General features: G+C 48.8%; 1 protein-coding gene across 1 annotated transcript; it reads left to right on the top strand.

The window, feature by feature from the left end:
- Positions 1-6,194: 6,194 nt before the first annotated feature.
- On the top strand, positions 6,195-16,409 carry chn1 (chimerin 1; the record flags this gene model as incomplete). The annotated part of the gene is made up of 7 exons (XM_079732273.1): positions 6,195-6,446; positions 8,531-8,615; positions 12,761-12,934; positions 13,688-13,765; positions 14,796-14,933; positions 15,719-15,824; positions 16,238-16,409. The coding sequence occupies 7 exons, from the start codon at positions 6,195-6,197 to the stop codon at positions 16,407-16,409; spliced, it is 1,005 nt and encodes a 334-aa protein (XP_079588399.1).
- Between the last annotated feature and the right edge of the window lie 801 nt (positions 16,410-17,210).

Below are 17,210 nucleotides of genomic sequence, written 5' to 3'. Positions count from 1 at the left end.
AGTAATGAACCATACAGTAACAAACTGTATGTAGCAGTTATAGCTTATGAACCGTGTGTATACAGTTATGAACTGTATGTTGACAGTAATGAACCGTACCATAATGAACCGTGCTGCTCAGTTCAATACAGATATTCAGTTTTTCCTGTGAATTTGCAAACTTGGAGAACCAGCTTGTGGTTTCCTATCTGATCATTGGTCATCGAGGCATGAAGGCTGGAATACAACCCTGTGGGAGTCTTGGTTCCTCCTAACTTATTATTTGGGAGGTCTGCTGATCAGCCAACTATACTGTGTCTCAAACAGGTTGTCTGCTATTCACGCCTTGAGATTTCTGGATGTCTTATGACTACTTTGTGATGTGAATCTACACAACAAAACCCCACTCGTTCTTTTTTTAATGCGGTAACACAGCCTAGCAATGCGATGTATAATGCGCATTGATGTATGACTTACCAGCTTGCACATACGTTGGTATTGATTTAATGTGTGTGTGTGTGTGTGTGTCTTTCTGTTTGTGTATGTGCTTCTGCATGTGTTGGTTTGTGTTTGCTTCTGCAGTGTGCGTGCGTGTGTGCATGGATATGTAAATGTGTGTGGGTGAATGTGTTTGTGTGGGCTTCTGCATGTGTAGGTTTGTGTGTGCTTATGCAGTGTGTTTGTGTGTGTGTGTGTGTGTGTGTGTGTGTGTGTGTGCGTGTCTGCATTGATATGTAAATGTATTGGTGTGTGTGGGTTTGTCCATGCGTAGGTTTGTTTTTGCTTCTGCAGTGTGCGTATATGTGTGTGTGTTTGTGTGTCTGTGCGTGTGTAGATTTGTGTTTGCTTGTGCAGTCTGCCTATGTGTGTTTTTGTGTTTTTGTAGGTTTGCTTCTGCAGTGTGCGTGCGTGTGTGTAGCTTTGTGTGTGTGTGTGTGTGCGCGTGTGTGTGTGCGTGTGCAACGTGATAATTATCGGTTATGAAACGTCTCTGTCCGGGAGCGTGAGTGGATCCTCTCCGGGCTGCGGAGGAGTGAGCAGCGCTGCGGTTGCATAAGAGCGGAGAGAAGAGCGACGGACAGACAGGGAACCTCGTCGTGATGTTCGGACGTCACGAATCCCAGCCCACGCGCTCTGACTGCTCTCAGGCAGCAGGACTGAGTCACACAAAACTGTTGTTTATCAACACGCGGGCGGAGGGAACACGACATGCAAAGGTGCGTTATGTAAATGGGAAGTTTCAGAACTCGATTTGTCAAATAGGGTTCTGTGGGTGTCTTTACATAATACCAGGACGTTACTTACACGAGGAGAACTGTGCTTAAGCTTACTTTAAACCGTTCTCCCTAATACTGATCCGCACTAATACATCTAACCTTAAATCAGTCGAATAGTCTTTTGATTGAATATAATATAATCCCATATTTATATATATATTTTCTTTTTTTATAATGTTTTGACAGATATTTTTATCAGAAATATTTCAATGGATATTCACAGGATATTAATCTCTGCAGCGTTGTCATTTTCTGCGCATATATATTTCCTTTCCATTTGCTGTGGCGGTGTTTTCCTTCTCCCCCTCATTTACTTGATCAATGGCGTACCCCATTTGTTTTCTGACCACTAAACCCGAGGCAGTGTGACTCTGGTTGGTTTCGGGTGACGGCTAAAGATAACACACCGTTAAAGATTTTATAACCGTACACACCTCGACTCTGCGGTGTACTTACAGTGGCGTGCAGTTGCCATGGTTCTGCTCTCGATTCCGCTTATGCGGAATAGAAAACACACCATGTATTAGCCAGCCCCTGTTCCTATGCATTCTAATCAGTGTGTGTGTGGTGCGTGGCGACCTTGCAGTTGGATGGCAGAGCGCGATAGCAGTCACGCCATACATCACTGTCAGGCCGTAGACAGGCCCGCCACCACCCCTAATCTGTTTTATCCTGGTAAAATATGGTGTCGTTTGCTGGGGGAATCTTGGCGCCGCCTGCAACACTGCCAGTGATTTTAACCTGGTTGTTTTTTTTGGTGGGGTGCTTATTGTTTTTTACAAAGAGGGGGGGGTTTGCCAAGAGATGGTGTCCCTGCCTTACCTCTCTGGTGTTTTGCTTTGAGCTGAATCCGTCTGTTTTCACGGAGCCAAAGGTGTATTTTCAGGGGATAATTCCTCGGATGTTGTTGCCTATTTGTGTGGCGACCTCAATGGCTGAACTGTGATGCAGAACTCAACCCATCCGCTCCCAGGATTGGTCATTCAGGGCAGCATTCAAACGCTGGGTGCCACAGTGGGAGGCCATTTGTACTGGAAGGTGGCCTGTTTCCAGGACTCCCAGTTCCAGGACTGTAATGCTCTGGTTTTGCTTCTTGTTGATCGTAGTTATGTATTCTAGGTTATATAATGTTACGTAACGTCTAATCCTTACTTCAGTGCGATGAAGAGAGAGCGAGTTAATTCTGTGCTCTCTGAAATTCTCTGGATATCAGGGTACACAAAGCCCTCTCTATATTCTCGTATGTTTTTCTGTCCTTCTCTCCTTCTTTCAAACCCTGCTTTGTCTCCTGCAGGGCAGCAAATCATGAGTTCATGAGAGTGAATGTCTGCTGTTTCCTTAATGGCCTGTTGTGTGGATGCTGGGTCAGCAAAACATTAAAAGAACATTTTCTTACATAACGACCGCTCTGACCCAGTACAAACCGGAGCCATTACCTCGTAGCACGGCACTAATGGCTAATGGCTAGCCCTGTTTCTGTGGGTAGACAATGGAAACTCAGAAACGAACAGTATCGAGTAGGCAGGATGCAAACCCTTTTTGACGGTCTATTGCCTGTCTCTGTGATGTCTCCTGGATTCTGAACATTGTCCTTATTGCCTCGTCCTCATGTTCTCCTGTCCGTATCAATGTATTTTATTTGGTATTGCTTTGAATGAACAGCGCGTTGTTTTGCATTTTGTTGCATCATTTACATTTTGCATTAAGGGAGATTAGCAGTCGCATTTATCCAAAGCGACTGACGGCAAGTACATTTGTCAGAGAAACGACAATATATCTCCCATCCAAACACGCTTCATGAATATATTCTTATTCTTGACGCTGATATAAAGAACATCCAAAGCATAATAAATAAATGACGTGCTTTATGAATACAATTGTATTCTTCACGTCGATATAAAGAACGTCCACAGCCTAATAAATAAAGGATGAATACACTTTGTTGTTTAAACTTATCTTTCCTGATGGAGCTGGAACCCAGGCCCTAGCCTAGCACCCCAACCACACGCACACACACACACACACACACACACACACACACACACACACACACACACACACACACACACACACACACACACACACACACACACACACACACACACACACACACACACACACACACACACAAGGCTCCCACGGTTCGGAGGATTTCACGTGTCTCGGCCGGGCACAGGCGGACGTCTTTGTAGAGCGAGACGGCTGAAGTAGCCCCCCGCCCACCTCCCCGTCGGAGGAGGCGCACACGCTCGGGACGCATCTCAGAAAGGTACGGAAATCAATCAGTGTCAATTAGAGGAGCGTTCAAAGCACAGCCACATCCTGGGAGTCAAACGCTCTTCCTACACTTAGCAGCGGGCAACGCAATTACGCGGCAAAGCTTCCTAAAATGCCCACGATTTGGGCTGCTGTTTGAAGTGGCCCGGCATGAGACGTCCCTTTTCAAGTTGTGATTCTTTTATCTGACGCGCACACACACACACACACACACACACACACACACACACACACACACACACACACACACACACACACACACACACACACACACACACACACACACACACACACACACACACACACACACACACACACACACACACACACACACACACACACACACAGGCCCACTCACACACACCACTTAGGTTTCGCCTGCTATGGAGAGGAGGGCTTGGGTGTGGTGGTGGTGGTGGTGGTGGTGGTGGTGGTGGTGCTGGTGGGGTATCTTTCCCATTGAGCCACAGTAGCTGCCATCTGAAGAAGCAGCGTTTGATCTTCATAGCGCTTGTTTTGTTCACCTCCGCTGCGCCTACTTCCTCTTTTCTTTTGGATTTATTTTGATTTGCCCCCTCTCTCTCCGTGGGGGTCCCGGGCAATAGCTGTCAATAGCCCCAGCCGTGTGTATTGATTGGTGAAGCTCTGGGTAATATGTGTGCAACGGCGGCTTGACCTCCGCTGATCCGCTCTTCAGTGTGTGAGCGTCCGTCTGGGAGTGTGAGGGGGGGGGCTGAATTGGGGAAGGTTATATCTGGTGCCCTCATTTGCATATCCTCTTCACTTACATCATTAGAAGCCCGCAGCGCAGGAAAACCTTCACACACGCACACGCACACACACACACACACACACACACACACACACACACACACACACACACACACACACACACACACACACACACACACACACACACACACACACACGAAGGCAGGCGGGAACGCATACACACAGACTCAAACACACACACAGAAAGACTTGAGAGCGCTTGGAATTGGAGAGTTGTTATTATATTATGACTATCAGCTGCTGAGAGGCTCTGGCAGGGGGTGCAGTTTAAATGATAATGACGATTAGATAAAAGGAATTGCACGGTAGATATTAAGATATCAAAGCTATGACGTGCGATGTCAGCTAATTGTATCAGGATTTACAGTTTGTTTGCTTGGAAGATATTTTGGGGGTGGATTTTGTTTGACAGATATTTGCTCATCGGTAAAACCAGAGCAGTTATGTTAGCGCTGTAGATTGGTGACTCCCCTTTGCGTCGTGAGATTGAACTCTGTTTCTATGACGTGTTCACAGTTGAACTCTGAGGGGGATCGGGACCACGATCACGGCTTCCGCCTCGTTTATTAGTTTCTTTCTTCAGTACTTCAGCAACACAAGCCGTTACTGTGGCAACTTGATTTAAAAAATCACATCCTTTCTCTCCCTCTCCGTCTCTCCCTCTCTCCCCTCCTCTCTCTCCCTCTCTACCTCTCTCTCTCTCCCCCTATCTCTCCCACTCTCTCTCCCCTCTCACTCCCTCTCTCCCTCTCCCCCTCCCCCTCTCTCTCTCCCCCTATCTCTCCCCTCTCTCTCTCTCCCCCTATCTATCTCTCTCTCCCCTCTCACTCCCTCTCCCCCTCTCTCCCCCCTATCGCTCTCTCTCTCCCCTCTCTCTCCCCCTATCTCTCTCTCTCTCCCCTCTCTCTCCCCCTCTCCCTCCCCCCCTCTCTCCTCCAACGGTCACTTCTGTTGTCGTGCGCTGTGTGGACGGCAGCAACCCACTCAACGCATGACTCATTCCTTGCTCATTATCAACCCACTCGCAGTTCAGCTCTGAGCAGGCAGGCGCTGGCCTTACTGGGAGGACTGGCTGATTGGAGGCAGGCACTGGGGGGGGGGGGGGTGGGGGCGAGGCTGCTGCTGGGGAACTGTAAAAGCATGCGAGGCAGCGCTGCGATTGGCCGAGGGGATCCAGTTTAATCCGCTGCTGAATACTACCGGGCCCGCCTCCTCCCTGCCCCTCCCCCCTCCGCCTCCCCTTCCCCCCCCCCTCCTCCCCCTCGCTCTGGCAGCATCAGACACAGTGCGGTGTGTCTCCCCCCGTCCAGAAAGCATCTCAGAGCTGCACAGCACAGATAGGCTCGGAGCCACAACTCAGCCTCCACTCTTCTGCAGACAACGCGCTCCCGGGAAGCACATGAGCACCCGGCGCTGATGCCTATCTCCCTCAGCCACTCGTCATCGTCATCATCATCATCACCACCACCACCACCACCCTCCTCCTACTCCTCTTCATAGGAGCCGGCGCTGCTCCAAGCAGAGGAAGGCTTAATCTGCTGTCACGGGATTTTACTGAAAGGACACTATTTCTATTTCTTCAGCCCCCTTGCTTCTGGAGCCATCGTTTTCCTGGTGTGAGGATTATGTTTGCCTTTTAAAACCTGGGCTGTCTGTGCGTGCGCGTGTGCCGTGCGTGTGCGTGTGTGTGTGCGTGTGACGCAGACGCCTTGTTTACCCGGAGAAGATGTGAAGAGAGTACCGCTCAGCGCCCACCCGCTCTAAGAGACCCTCTCAGAGACCCGCTTCGAGGCCCGCTCACTACCCGCCGGCGGACCCTTCTCTCCCGTCCCCGTCCCTCCGCTGTTCAACTCTCCCACAGCGCGGGGCATGCCGTCTAGGGAGGCCTACGAGGGCCAAAAGGGGGACAAGTCCCTGGTGCAGAAGGGCAAGCGAGAGGCCAACCAGGAGGAGATCTTGGCAGCAGCGCTGGGAATGAGGATGGGGCCCCAGAAGCCACCGGCCACTCTCTGGCAGCCCCTCAAGCTGTTCGCCTACTCCCAGCTCACCTCGCTGGTCCGCAGAGCCACGCTGAAGGAGAACGCCGCCGGACCTAAGTACGACAAGGTGCACAACTTCAAGGTAAGACCGGGATTCGGGGGAATACGTTCCCGACACCGCAAACGCTAAGACTGTCTCTGGTGTTGGGAACGGGGTTGATGTCGCCGACCTGTTTTTGTTTTGGTGTCCCGGGATTCGGGTCGGAGACCGGAGCGTTCCCCCGCTAACGGGAAAGTGGTTGATTGGCGACGATGTGGTCCGACTTGTTTTGTTTTAGTGTTTCCTGCTGCTCTGGCGGCTCTCGGTGTGTGAGGGAGTCGGGAGTTTGTGAGCGGGTGAGAGGATGAACAACAGAAGCTGTTGTGTTGTTTTGTCCAGAGTGGCTTCTACAGTAATCAGAGTAAAAGTGTCCGGCGGTAGAGTGTGTTGTCGGTGGAGAGGGGCAGATGGACGGATTAGGGTGCTGGACAGGGAAACACATTACTGATTGAGTGTTTGTATCTCTGTCGGGCTGTTTGTGTCGGGCCAGCCTTCCCGCTCCCCTCTGCAGTTGTCGATATCTGATGGAACAACACCAGGGACACAAGCATTAACTCCTAAAAGGTTTGGTTCCGCCGCTAATGCACACCAGTTCCTTCCTGCTTGCGCGCAGGGTTGTATATAATGATCGTTATTAGATGATGCCCGCTACTGTACCACAGTACAGCAAACCGAATCACTTCCAGATGACGTCAAACCTTTCGGGATGGGATGTTTTCTCTGTGTGAGCGGCTAATGCCGTTCAGACAGCTTGTGGCCTGAGAGCTACAGTGTGGTGTTGGTGTTATAATCACAACTGAATGAAACAAAGCAATGTGGGGCTTTGCTGTTTTGTTGACATGAAATGATGTAACGTCCCAGTGCAGTGTGAAATCTGACCTAACTACTGTTAGAATACCTTTTGGATTATTTCCTGCCTCTTATTGATTTACTTTTTTACCATAGAATACAGAAGATAAAGTAACGTTAATCTTACATCTGTGGTACATCTCATTTTATTCTTAAAAGAAGAAAAATAGAAAAATAGGCTCACTATGGTGATTTATTGTGTGTTTTTCCATGTGATTCTTTCTTCCAAACAATAACATGACGGAGTAGTCAAACCCTTCATTTGAAGTCCTACATCTTCCATATTTTAATTTAATGTTTCCCTAGTCTTCCTCATGCCTACTTGTTATCCCAGTATGGGGAAGCACCTAATTGTGATTGGCCCGTTCCCATTCCCCTGCCTGGTTTGGGCCTTCCTGATTGGCTAGGTTGTTGTTACCTGGCGATGTTGTTCATTCCATTGCATATTTGAGCACCCAAGCTCTCTCCCCCCCCCCATCGCCCGTAGCCTATTTCCATCATGATGCTTCAATTCACAGCCAATAGAGCGGCTACCCTAAACCATTATTAATATTTTGAGTGGCTGTTGAAACAGTAATCCTTATAAACACAGAGGGTCGCCTGCTTAATCTGCCCCACTCAAGACTGTATCATGCTTTCCTTATCTAGCCGGCCCGGGATATTCTGTTTATCTGTTATCTGCTCTCTCTCTCGCTCTGTCTCTCCGTGTCTGTTTCAATCTGTCTCTCTCGCTCTCTCTCTTTTTCTGTCGCTCTCTCTCTCTTGCACTCTCTCTTACACTCTTTCTCTCTCGCACTCTCTCTCTCCCTCTCTCTCTCTCTCTCTCTTTCTCTCTCTCTCTCTCTCTCTCTCTATGTCGCTGTCTCTCTGTGTCTGTTTCAATCTGTCTCTCTCGCTCTCTCTTTTTCTGTCTCTCTCTCTTGCACTCTCTCTCTTGCACTCTATCTCTCGCACTCTCTTTCTCTCTCACAATCTTTCTATCTCTCGCTGTCTCTCTCTCTCTCTTGCTCTGTTACTCTCTCGCAGGCTGACTTTCTCTGTCTCTCTCCCTCGCTCTCTAGCACTCTCTCTCTGTCTCTCTCTCTGCCTCTCTCTAGCTCTCTCTCTTTATCACTCTATCCTCTCTTCTCTCTCTCACTATGTGTGTAAAGAATAAACCACGACCCGTTATTTAAAAACAATGCCCACCCTTGAAACGTCATTGACCTATCAGGATTAAGTATTTAACAAGGCTGCGTGTATAAAATAACACTAACCGGCTGTGTTCTGTGTTCCAGGTCCATACCTTTCGGGGGCCACACTGGTGTGAACACTGTGCCAACTTCATGTGGGGACTCGTGGCCCAGGGAGTCAAATGTGCAGGTATGTTTTGGTTCTCCCAACATAATCTGTAAGAGAAGACATCACTTGATAGCTTCAATTTGTTCCAAAAATTCCCCTTCATCCCAACGAGCCATAGCGAAACAGACATGATGACGATTTAACAGACATACAATCATAAACTGCATGTTTATACAACGTACAATGTGCAAAGCCATCCAATCATAGAAACAAGGAAAAGAGATTGCAGGAAAAGATGGCCCGCCCCTCCTCCCCCAGTACAATAAAACAACAGCTAAATGAAACCCCAGGCATGATTGTCTCTCTCCCGGCCCTCGTATATATAACAGAATTAACTCTGGGCTCATATTGCAGTAGTCTCTGTCTTCCTTCGTGGAGGAATTGAGTTCAAGCATCATATTTTATGTATCGCCCGGTTTATTGGCTGAATAGGAGAGCAGGCGTTTAACTGAGTCTGACCTGTGATCCCACCACTAGTTTGACACCACTGGAAGGGTCATTCAGGGTTGTGTAATCGAGTGAAACAGGGCCTCAGTGGCTCAGAGTCGTTCCACAATCATGTGATGTAATGAAAGCACAACACCCACACGTTAATACGGTTATTATAATCTGATTGGGTTTTCGGTTGAGCAATCGATTAGAGATTTAGCGCAAACTGAAAAAGCTGTTGCTTGAAAGGATTAATTATGTGCCAATAAATAAGGTTAGCTTGATCAAGATGAAAAATATGCAAACTTTCTATCTGAACGTGAAATTGTGTGAAGTAAAATTAATTAAAGGAGAATTCTTAGTAAGCGATCTCTCGGCTAATTGATTGGATTTTGGTATAAGTCCATATGAGAAGCTGTATTGTTGCAGTCTGCGGTTCTAATCCTTTCTGTTCCTGTTTGTGAATATTTGTGAAATTACACAAATGGGAAAAGAGCCATGAATGAACTGAACAAGCTATTGTTGGCTAGCTAGCTTGTCCTACTAGCTTGATGCACCATTGAAATGGATCGGTAAAACTGGATTTCAGTGAAATGTATTCAACTAAATCTATTTCTGCACATTTCAGGCCTTGGTTTCCCTACTAGTTCTGGTCAGGATTCTATTTTTGTTGAATATATGCATATCTTTTTTTTATATTTTGTTTTTTTATTATATATATTTTGATGTAGTCATATAGTCATTTATCATACATACTGTATTCCTTAATTTATATCTATGTTTTGCTCACTTCATTGTACAAACGCACAGTATTGGGAGTGGATCTCTGCTTCCAAGTATTTTTCCAACCATCGGGTGAAAATATTGAATGTTTTATTGATGAAACTAAATGGGCCACACGTATGTGTGGGAGCTGGGACATAAATAATTGATGCGTTGGTTATAGAAAGCAGACAAAAGCAGGAAGAGAGCCACATCTGTGTTTAAAGTGGCCTTGTTGGCTCTTTCTTCACCATTCCTTCGTACTCCACCATGGCGACCAGAATCTGGGGCAGAGGAGCAGACATTAGCATTCCTAAAGTCCTCTCCCACCGCCCCGTCCCTCTTGTTGTAGCTCTGTGTCTCTCTGTTTGGGGGGGGGGGGGGGAACTGCTGTTGGCCGGGTGCCAGAAAGCAAGCACTCTGCCAGTGTCGGTGATTGTTGTGCCACATTTTCTCATCAGAGTTACAGCCTGCTCCCCCCAACACCACCACCCCAGCCACAAAACGCATCTGAAGGAAAACAAAGATGGCAAGTCTCGTTAATGAGGAGCAGCTCCGAGCCAAGGGGAAGGGACTCCACTTCCATGCGCATTCAGATCCATCAGCCTCAGCTCGGCCGTGCCCCCCCCCCCCCTCCGAGCGGACAGACACATAGCTCAACGCCCCGTCTCGTCCCCCTGGCTGTTGTCGCGTCTCCGGATCGTTCTGTCTCCGTGGTCGAGTGAGGATGGGTCTGGTAGAGCGCCGCCATCGACCTAGCCTGAGACGCTTTTTCATCCCGCCGTCCAAACGTCTCTCGCCAAAAACAAGGGCTCCCTTCCCAGTCCGTCCCATAGACAACACCAGCAGCCCTCGCCATGGTAACAGAGACAGAGCTGACCATGCAGTAAAGTAGCCTGCTCTTGTCTCCCGGCTCTTCCTCTGTGTGTGTGTGTGTGTGTGTGTGTGTGTTTGATAGAGTGTGTGTGTGTGTGTGTGTGTGTGTGTGTGTCCCTTGGGCCCTGCCCCTCCCACCTCGCCCCCCCTCCCACCTGGGACTCTGTGCCGTCAATGTGAACATTTGGCCAATTCCCCACCTAACAGGTCTGGGGTCTGATGACATGGGCCTCACCCCCCCCCCCCCCCCCCCCCCCACTCCATTACCTCGCCTGTCTCATATCCTTAAGAGAATCATCCCTTAAAGTAATTACATTTCACAGCCAATGCATATAAATGCAGGCGGCATGTATTTCTCTGGGGGTCCCCCACTAATCCGAAATATATTCGGCGATAACAGAGCAAAAAACATTTCTGCTCTTTTTTGCTATTTTGTTTACAAAAATTAAAAATAAAAAAAATCGGATGTGATGTATTTAATTCAAGGGCCGCTTTGTTGAGAGAAGAGGGGGAAAAAAATCCCCCATCAGGGCTTGGAGGATGCTCAAAGGAGGCTCAAAAGAAGCCACTGACTGAAGAGCTGGCCCATTTCTTTTAGTGTTGCAAACTAGGTCTGGTGTAGCCCGCAGCGTCTTCATCTCCGCTTCCAATGCCTTGTGTGTGTGTGTGTGTGTGTGTGTGTGTGTGTGTGTGTGTGTGTGTGTGTGTGTGTGTGTGTGTGTGTGTGTGTGTGTGTGTGTGTGTGTGTGTGTGTGTGTGTGTGAGAGCGGGACTCTGGAGGAGAGGGACGCTAACTCTCCCTCCTCCAGGCCACATTGTTTTTAGCGCGTCGCTAATTCCCTCTAAGAGCTTCTGTTTGGAAGCAGAGCAGAGAGAGGGAGCGAGAAAGAGTGGGAGAGACAGAGGGGGGGAGAGAGAGGGGGAGAGACAGGGGGGGGGGAGAGAGAGAGAGCGAGGGGGAAAGAGAGAGAGAGAGAAGGGGAGAGAGGGAGAGAGAGGGAGAGGGAAAGAGAGAGAGAGAGAAGGAGAGAGAGGGAGAGAGAGAGAGAGAGAGAGCGAGGGAGAGACAGAGGGGGGGGAGAGAGCGAGGGAGAGAGGGAAAGAGAGGGAGAGAGAGAGAGAGGGAGAGAGAGAGAGAGAGAGAAGGGGAGAGAGGGAGAGAGAGAGAGAGGGAGAGAGAGAGGGAGAGGGAGAGGGAGAGAGAGATTCCACCCCCCCTCCTCTGCTTTAGCTCTCTGTGGGCTGCAGGCTTGTGGACAAGGTTCTGGACAAGGTGAAACCTGCCCGGAACAGCCAGCTCCGGGCTTCCTCCACTGGAGCCAACACATGTGCACGCACACACACATACGTGTACTCTCACACACAAACACGCACACAGGGGAACACACACACACAATTGAAATCAATGCCCCTACTTTCGCTTAGTGGACATCATCATTAAATCAGGAATCCAATGACATTAAGACAGACCATTATGCAGTTAGAATAAACCCTGAAAAATAAATATTCTTTCATTATTATTTACTGAATTGTGAATTCGTCTAGGTCTGTCTTTTATTTAGTGTTTTATATATTTCATTGTGCTGTTTTCCACACGCTCTTATTTTGTACCAGCTGGAACCAGAACAGCAGCGGCACAGAACCGCTGAAATGTAATTTCCTCTCCCTGTCCGCGGGCCCTTTGTTGTGCTCGGTTGCTAAAGACACACAAGCCGCTGTGAAGGTGACTGTTCCCAGATCTGTATTCTATTCCGGTGCTCAAGGTGACTTCAATGACACGCCTGGCCGCTGACCACCCGCAATTTCCTGCGCCGCTATTGGACGGTTCCCCTGAGTTCCACTGACATTCTCAGAGCACACATGAGGGGAAGGGATTTAGCCCTTAGCAAGCACAATCATACATTCAAACAGGGCTAAATACGAATATAATTAAATTAATTTAATAACCGGCCCGTTTAATAAGCATGAATATATTCAAATCCGTTATCTGAGCAAACAAGATTTTTTTTTCTGTGTGTGTGTGTGTGTGTGTTCCGCTCTGGCCTTCTGTCTCTGATTACTCCACCAATAAACCGCTCATCCGCTTTCTGTTTCCACAGACTGCGGGATAAACGTGCACAAACAGTGCTCCGCCGCGGTGCCAAACGACTGCAAGCCCAACCTGAAGCACGTGCGCAAGGTGTACAGCTGCGACCTCACCACGCTTGTGAAGGCCCACAACACCACGCGTCCCATGGTGGTGGACATGTGCATACGGGAGATCGAGTCCCGAGGTCAGTTGGTTCACAAAATGGCCGCCCAACCGCCGTCGGAAGGGTTTTTAGCATTTGAAATGTTCAATTGAGTCCAGAGGTCAGTTGGTTCACAAAATGGTCGCCAAACTGCCGTCCAAAGGGTTTTTAGTATTTGAAATGTTCAATTGAGTCCATGGTTCAGTCGGTTCACAAAATGGCCCCCAAACTGCCGCCGTCCGAAGTGTTTCTTGGATTAATGTTCAATCAGTCCCTCCCCTGTATGCTTCGCGTCCATCCGTCCGTTCACTCCCTTTGTTTACTTTCTTTAAATTGAAAACGTGTGTTATTGATGTATGAATCAATTTGAAGGACTCCTTCTCGTAAATGACTTGTTGTTATGATTTCACGGCGTTATGGTTGAAGGGTCCGGCGATGGCGTCGGTAATTGTACACGCGTAATTAGAAATGGACTCTCCCGTTTCCTGTTCAGGGGAATCAGTCAGCTACGCAGGATGCTCGTGGCATTCTCATTGTCTGCCCTCCAACGCGCGACGTCTGTAACTAATTCCACTTTTGATTTATGTCTTTATTACTTAGCCCAGTGGTGTGGAAAATGATTTTGTCCATATTGTTCTCCTCCGCGATGTTGTCTCGCCGCTCATTTCCTGCTGCATATTCAAAAGCTTTTCAAGGGCGTTTCCCTGATTGCCAGACAACATGATGGAGTGTCTTGATGTGATATCGCCGCTCACCCCCCCCCCCCTCAATGTGTTCTGCCCCCCCCCCCTCCAGGTCTAAAGTCCGAGGGCCTGTACAGAATATCAGGCTTCAGCGACTCCGTGGAGGAGGTCAAGATGGCGTTTGACAAAGGTATCCATGGCGACATGTGATTTATATTATGGATCATTTCAGGATTGCCGTTTGACAGAGGTATCCACGGTGACATGTGATTCATATTATTGATTATTTCAAGATGGCGTCTGACAAAGGTATCCACGGTGACATGGGAGGTGACATTTATATTATAGATTTTATTTGTCTGGGTCCCCCGTCTCGGTGAAACCCGCGCTGCCGTCCCACCCATAAGTGTCAAGGTGTTCGCCCGCGACGCAACCGCCGCCGGTGGCGTGCAGCGGCGTGCGATGGTGTGCTTACATAAGAGCCATAAGGGTGAAGGGAAAATCTGGGATTAGACAGAAAGTGCCATATTTGTGGAGGATTAGCGTCCATCTGGGAGCCCTAGGCCCAGCGGCGGGCTCCGCTCTGGGGTGGACTGGGGACAGAGCAGGGGGACAACGGGGAGAGAGTGCTCCACGAGGCAGAAGAACAGCTTCTAATTTCATTAAACACAGCACCATATCAGCACGCCTGTGGCTTCGGAGAGCCACCGAAAATAGGCTTTTCACCCCCACACCGGATCGGTTGGTTTGACTTTTAGCCGTTTTCGAGGCCAACCTTTTGGAAATCGGGCGGAAAAATAAAAAGCCAATTCCAGAGTGCGAGCATCTGTGCGGGGGGGAAGATGAAGCGTGACAGAGTCAGTCATTCCGGCTCAAAGCCCTGTGATGTTCCGTCCTCCGGAGCAAGTAGGCCAGCTCTCGCAACGCCGCCGCGCGTGTCTGCGGGAGAGCCAGAATAAAGCCGGCCGAGCGAGTGATAGCAGCCACTTTATATTCAGAGAGAGCTGAGAGGGGGCTCTGAGTTATTTTCTCCTCCTCCTCCTCTTCCTCCTCCTCCTCCTCCTCCTCCTCCTCCTCCTCCTCCTCCTCCTCCACGCGGGCAGAATCGCAATCTCTTTATTCTCCGTGGCGGTTTTGCTGACATAGACGGTTTCTCTGCAAAGCTCATCTTTCCTCTCTTTCTTTCTCCCTCCTTTTGTTTCCTCTAATTCCTCTAACAGACGGGGAGAAGACGGACATCTCGGTGGACGCCTACGAAGACATCAACATCATCACGGGCGCCCTGAAGCTGTACCTCAGGGACCTGCCCGTCCCCATCATCTCCTACGACGCTTACCCCCGCTTCATCGAGGCTGCCAGTAAGTACGGCGCGCCCCGGCCGGTGTGACGTCTGCCCATCCGTCAGCCCCGCCTTACGTAACCACAACACCGTTCCCCACAATTAGCAGAGAGACGCGGGCGAAACGCGCGCTGCTGCGTCAGCCGCTGGTAACTCACGGTAATCGTTCGCGGGAAGGCGGGGAGTGGAGGCGCGCTGGAAGGTGATAGGTCAGGCTGCTCCTGGGAGGAAGTGGTCTGTAACTATCCCCCCACCCCCTGCCTGCTGCACAGCCACCAGTAATCACACAGCCCCCCGAAAACACACCGTATGGGTGTTTAAACAGAAGCTAGGCTATTTTTAGATGCTACTTCTACTCTGATGTGCTAGGATGCACTAGTGTGCTATTCTTCACGATACTATACCCTAAGATACTAATAGATTCAGTACTATACTGTACTGTACCATAATTCTATACTATAATACTACACTATACTGTGCTGTACTGTAATACTATACTATGCTGTGTTGTATTATTAAACGATAATATACTGTGCTGTACTATAATACTACACTGTACTATAATACTATACCATATAAAGCCGGTTCTGTATCAGGTCTGGTCTTCATGTACCAGCAGTTGAGGTTTTGCGGTGGTAAAATGAGAAGCAACGGCAGCATCAGTGCAGAAGAACATTGTGTTTAGCAGTCCTGATCTGCAGCGTTCCACTCTAGTTCCCTTCATAAAATAGACGGAGTAACTCGATTCCTCGGGTCCTCGATGGCTTTTGTTCTAACGGCGATACCGCTCCCTTCTCTTGTCAGAGATCGATGAACCAGAGAAGAGACTGGAGGCGCTTCGAGAGGCCATCGCGCTGCTGGCCCCGTCACACAGTGAGACGCTGCAGTACCTCATGGGCCACTTAAAACGGTACGCCAAACCCCGACACGCGCACACGCGGCCTACACACGTTAATGATCTGTCAGACTACACAGCATCTCTCTCTCTCTCTCTCTCTCTCTCTCTCTCTCTCTCTCTCTCTCTCTCTCTCTCTCTCTCTCTCTCTCTCTCTCTCTCCCCCCCTCCCTCCCCCCAAACCCAACCACACACACTGGACAATGTGCAATTGCGTTATATTTATAGGAAATTTCAACTACGCGCAATACTGCTCACTTTCTATATTCTTATTCGATTGACTTTGTCCATTTTGTGGTATGTCAATTGTACTGTCGACTGTTGACCGACTCGGTGAACTCCCGGAGACCTGAATTTCCCCAAGGGGATGAACAAAGTATCCACCTATCTGTGCCGCTAACGTGGGCTGTACCCCGTGTCTTCCACAGGGTGGCGCTCCACGAAGAGCACAACCTGATGAACGCCGAGAACCTGGCCATCATCTTCGGGCCCACCCTGATGCAGGCGCCAGACATGGACGCCATGAAGGCCCTGAACGACATCCGCTACCAGCGGCAGGTGGTCGAGGTGCTCATCAAGAAGGGGGACGTGCTCTTCTGAGCAGAGCGAGCGTCAGCAATTCCCACGCTCGGTTTTTTTGGGTCGGCGCGGTGACCCTCATCGTCCTCGCTCCTCTTCTGTAAAGACTTGAATGACTCGCGGTACGGTTATTTAATACGGTTTTGTTTTTCTCGATGGCTGAGTGCTGATCCTAACACTTTGGTTATGTTTTCTCCGGTGTTTTGGGGTGCAAGTGGGGCACCCCAGCTTGTTTGTATCTACGTGTGTCTCCCCATTTTTGTCGGGGGATTTTTAGGTGGCGGATGGGCCAGCATGCATGGTGCGCGGTCCTTTTTCTATTTTTAACAGTTTGTAGTCAGTGCCCAGCATGTGCTTCTATTGGTAGATATCGTCTGTTTGATTTGGGTTATTTCTGGTGTTGTCGTAGTCACAGTCCATAATCCTAGTTCTTTATTATGCAGTTATTTCTGTGAAACATTAATTAGCTGGATATGAAAAGCTGCTTTTTTTTTTGGGCAAGAGGGGGACTTTTTAATTGTGCTTTTTTTACTCTTAAAAAAATCTGTTTGTTTACAGCGCGGTTTGTACTTAAATAACCTTTTCAAACCTTTCCTTTCAATCCTGGAAAAAAAGATCAATGTGTGCTTTGTTACATTTGCCTGACTATTTCTTGTGTTAAAACAGCGTTTTTCTGTGATTAATGTTTTCTACTGTGATGATTTTGTACATAACATGTGCATGACGGATTTAATTTATTAAACCTGCCTCTGATACATCGGACGAAGCGAGCGTCATGTTTACAAGCTGTCAAATCCACATTCAATCATTAAACACTACATT

This window comes from Pollachius pollachius, assembly GCF_949987615.1.
Source record: "Pollachius pollachius genome assembly, chromosome: 3".
NCBI classification, from domain to species: Eukaryota; Metazoa; Chordata; class Actinopteri; order Gadiformes; family Gadidae; genus Pollachius; species Pollachius pollachius.
This window is presented reverse-complemented; position numbering and strand designations above follow the sequence as displayed.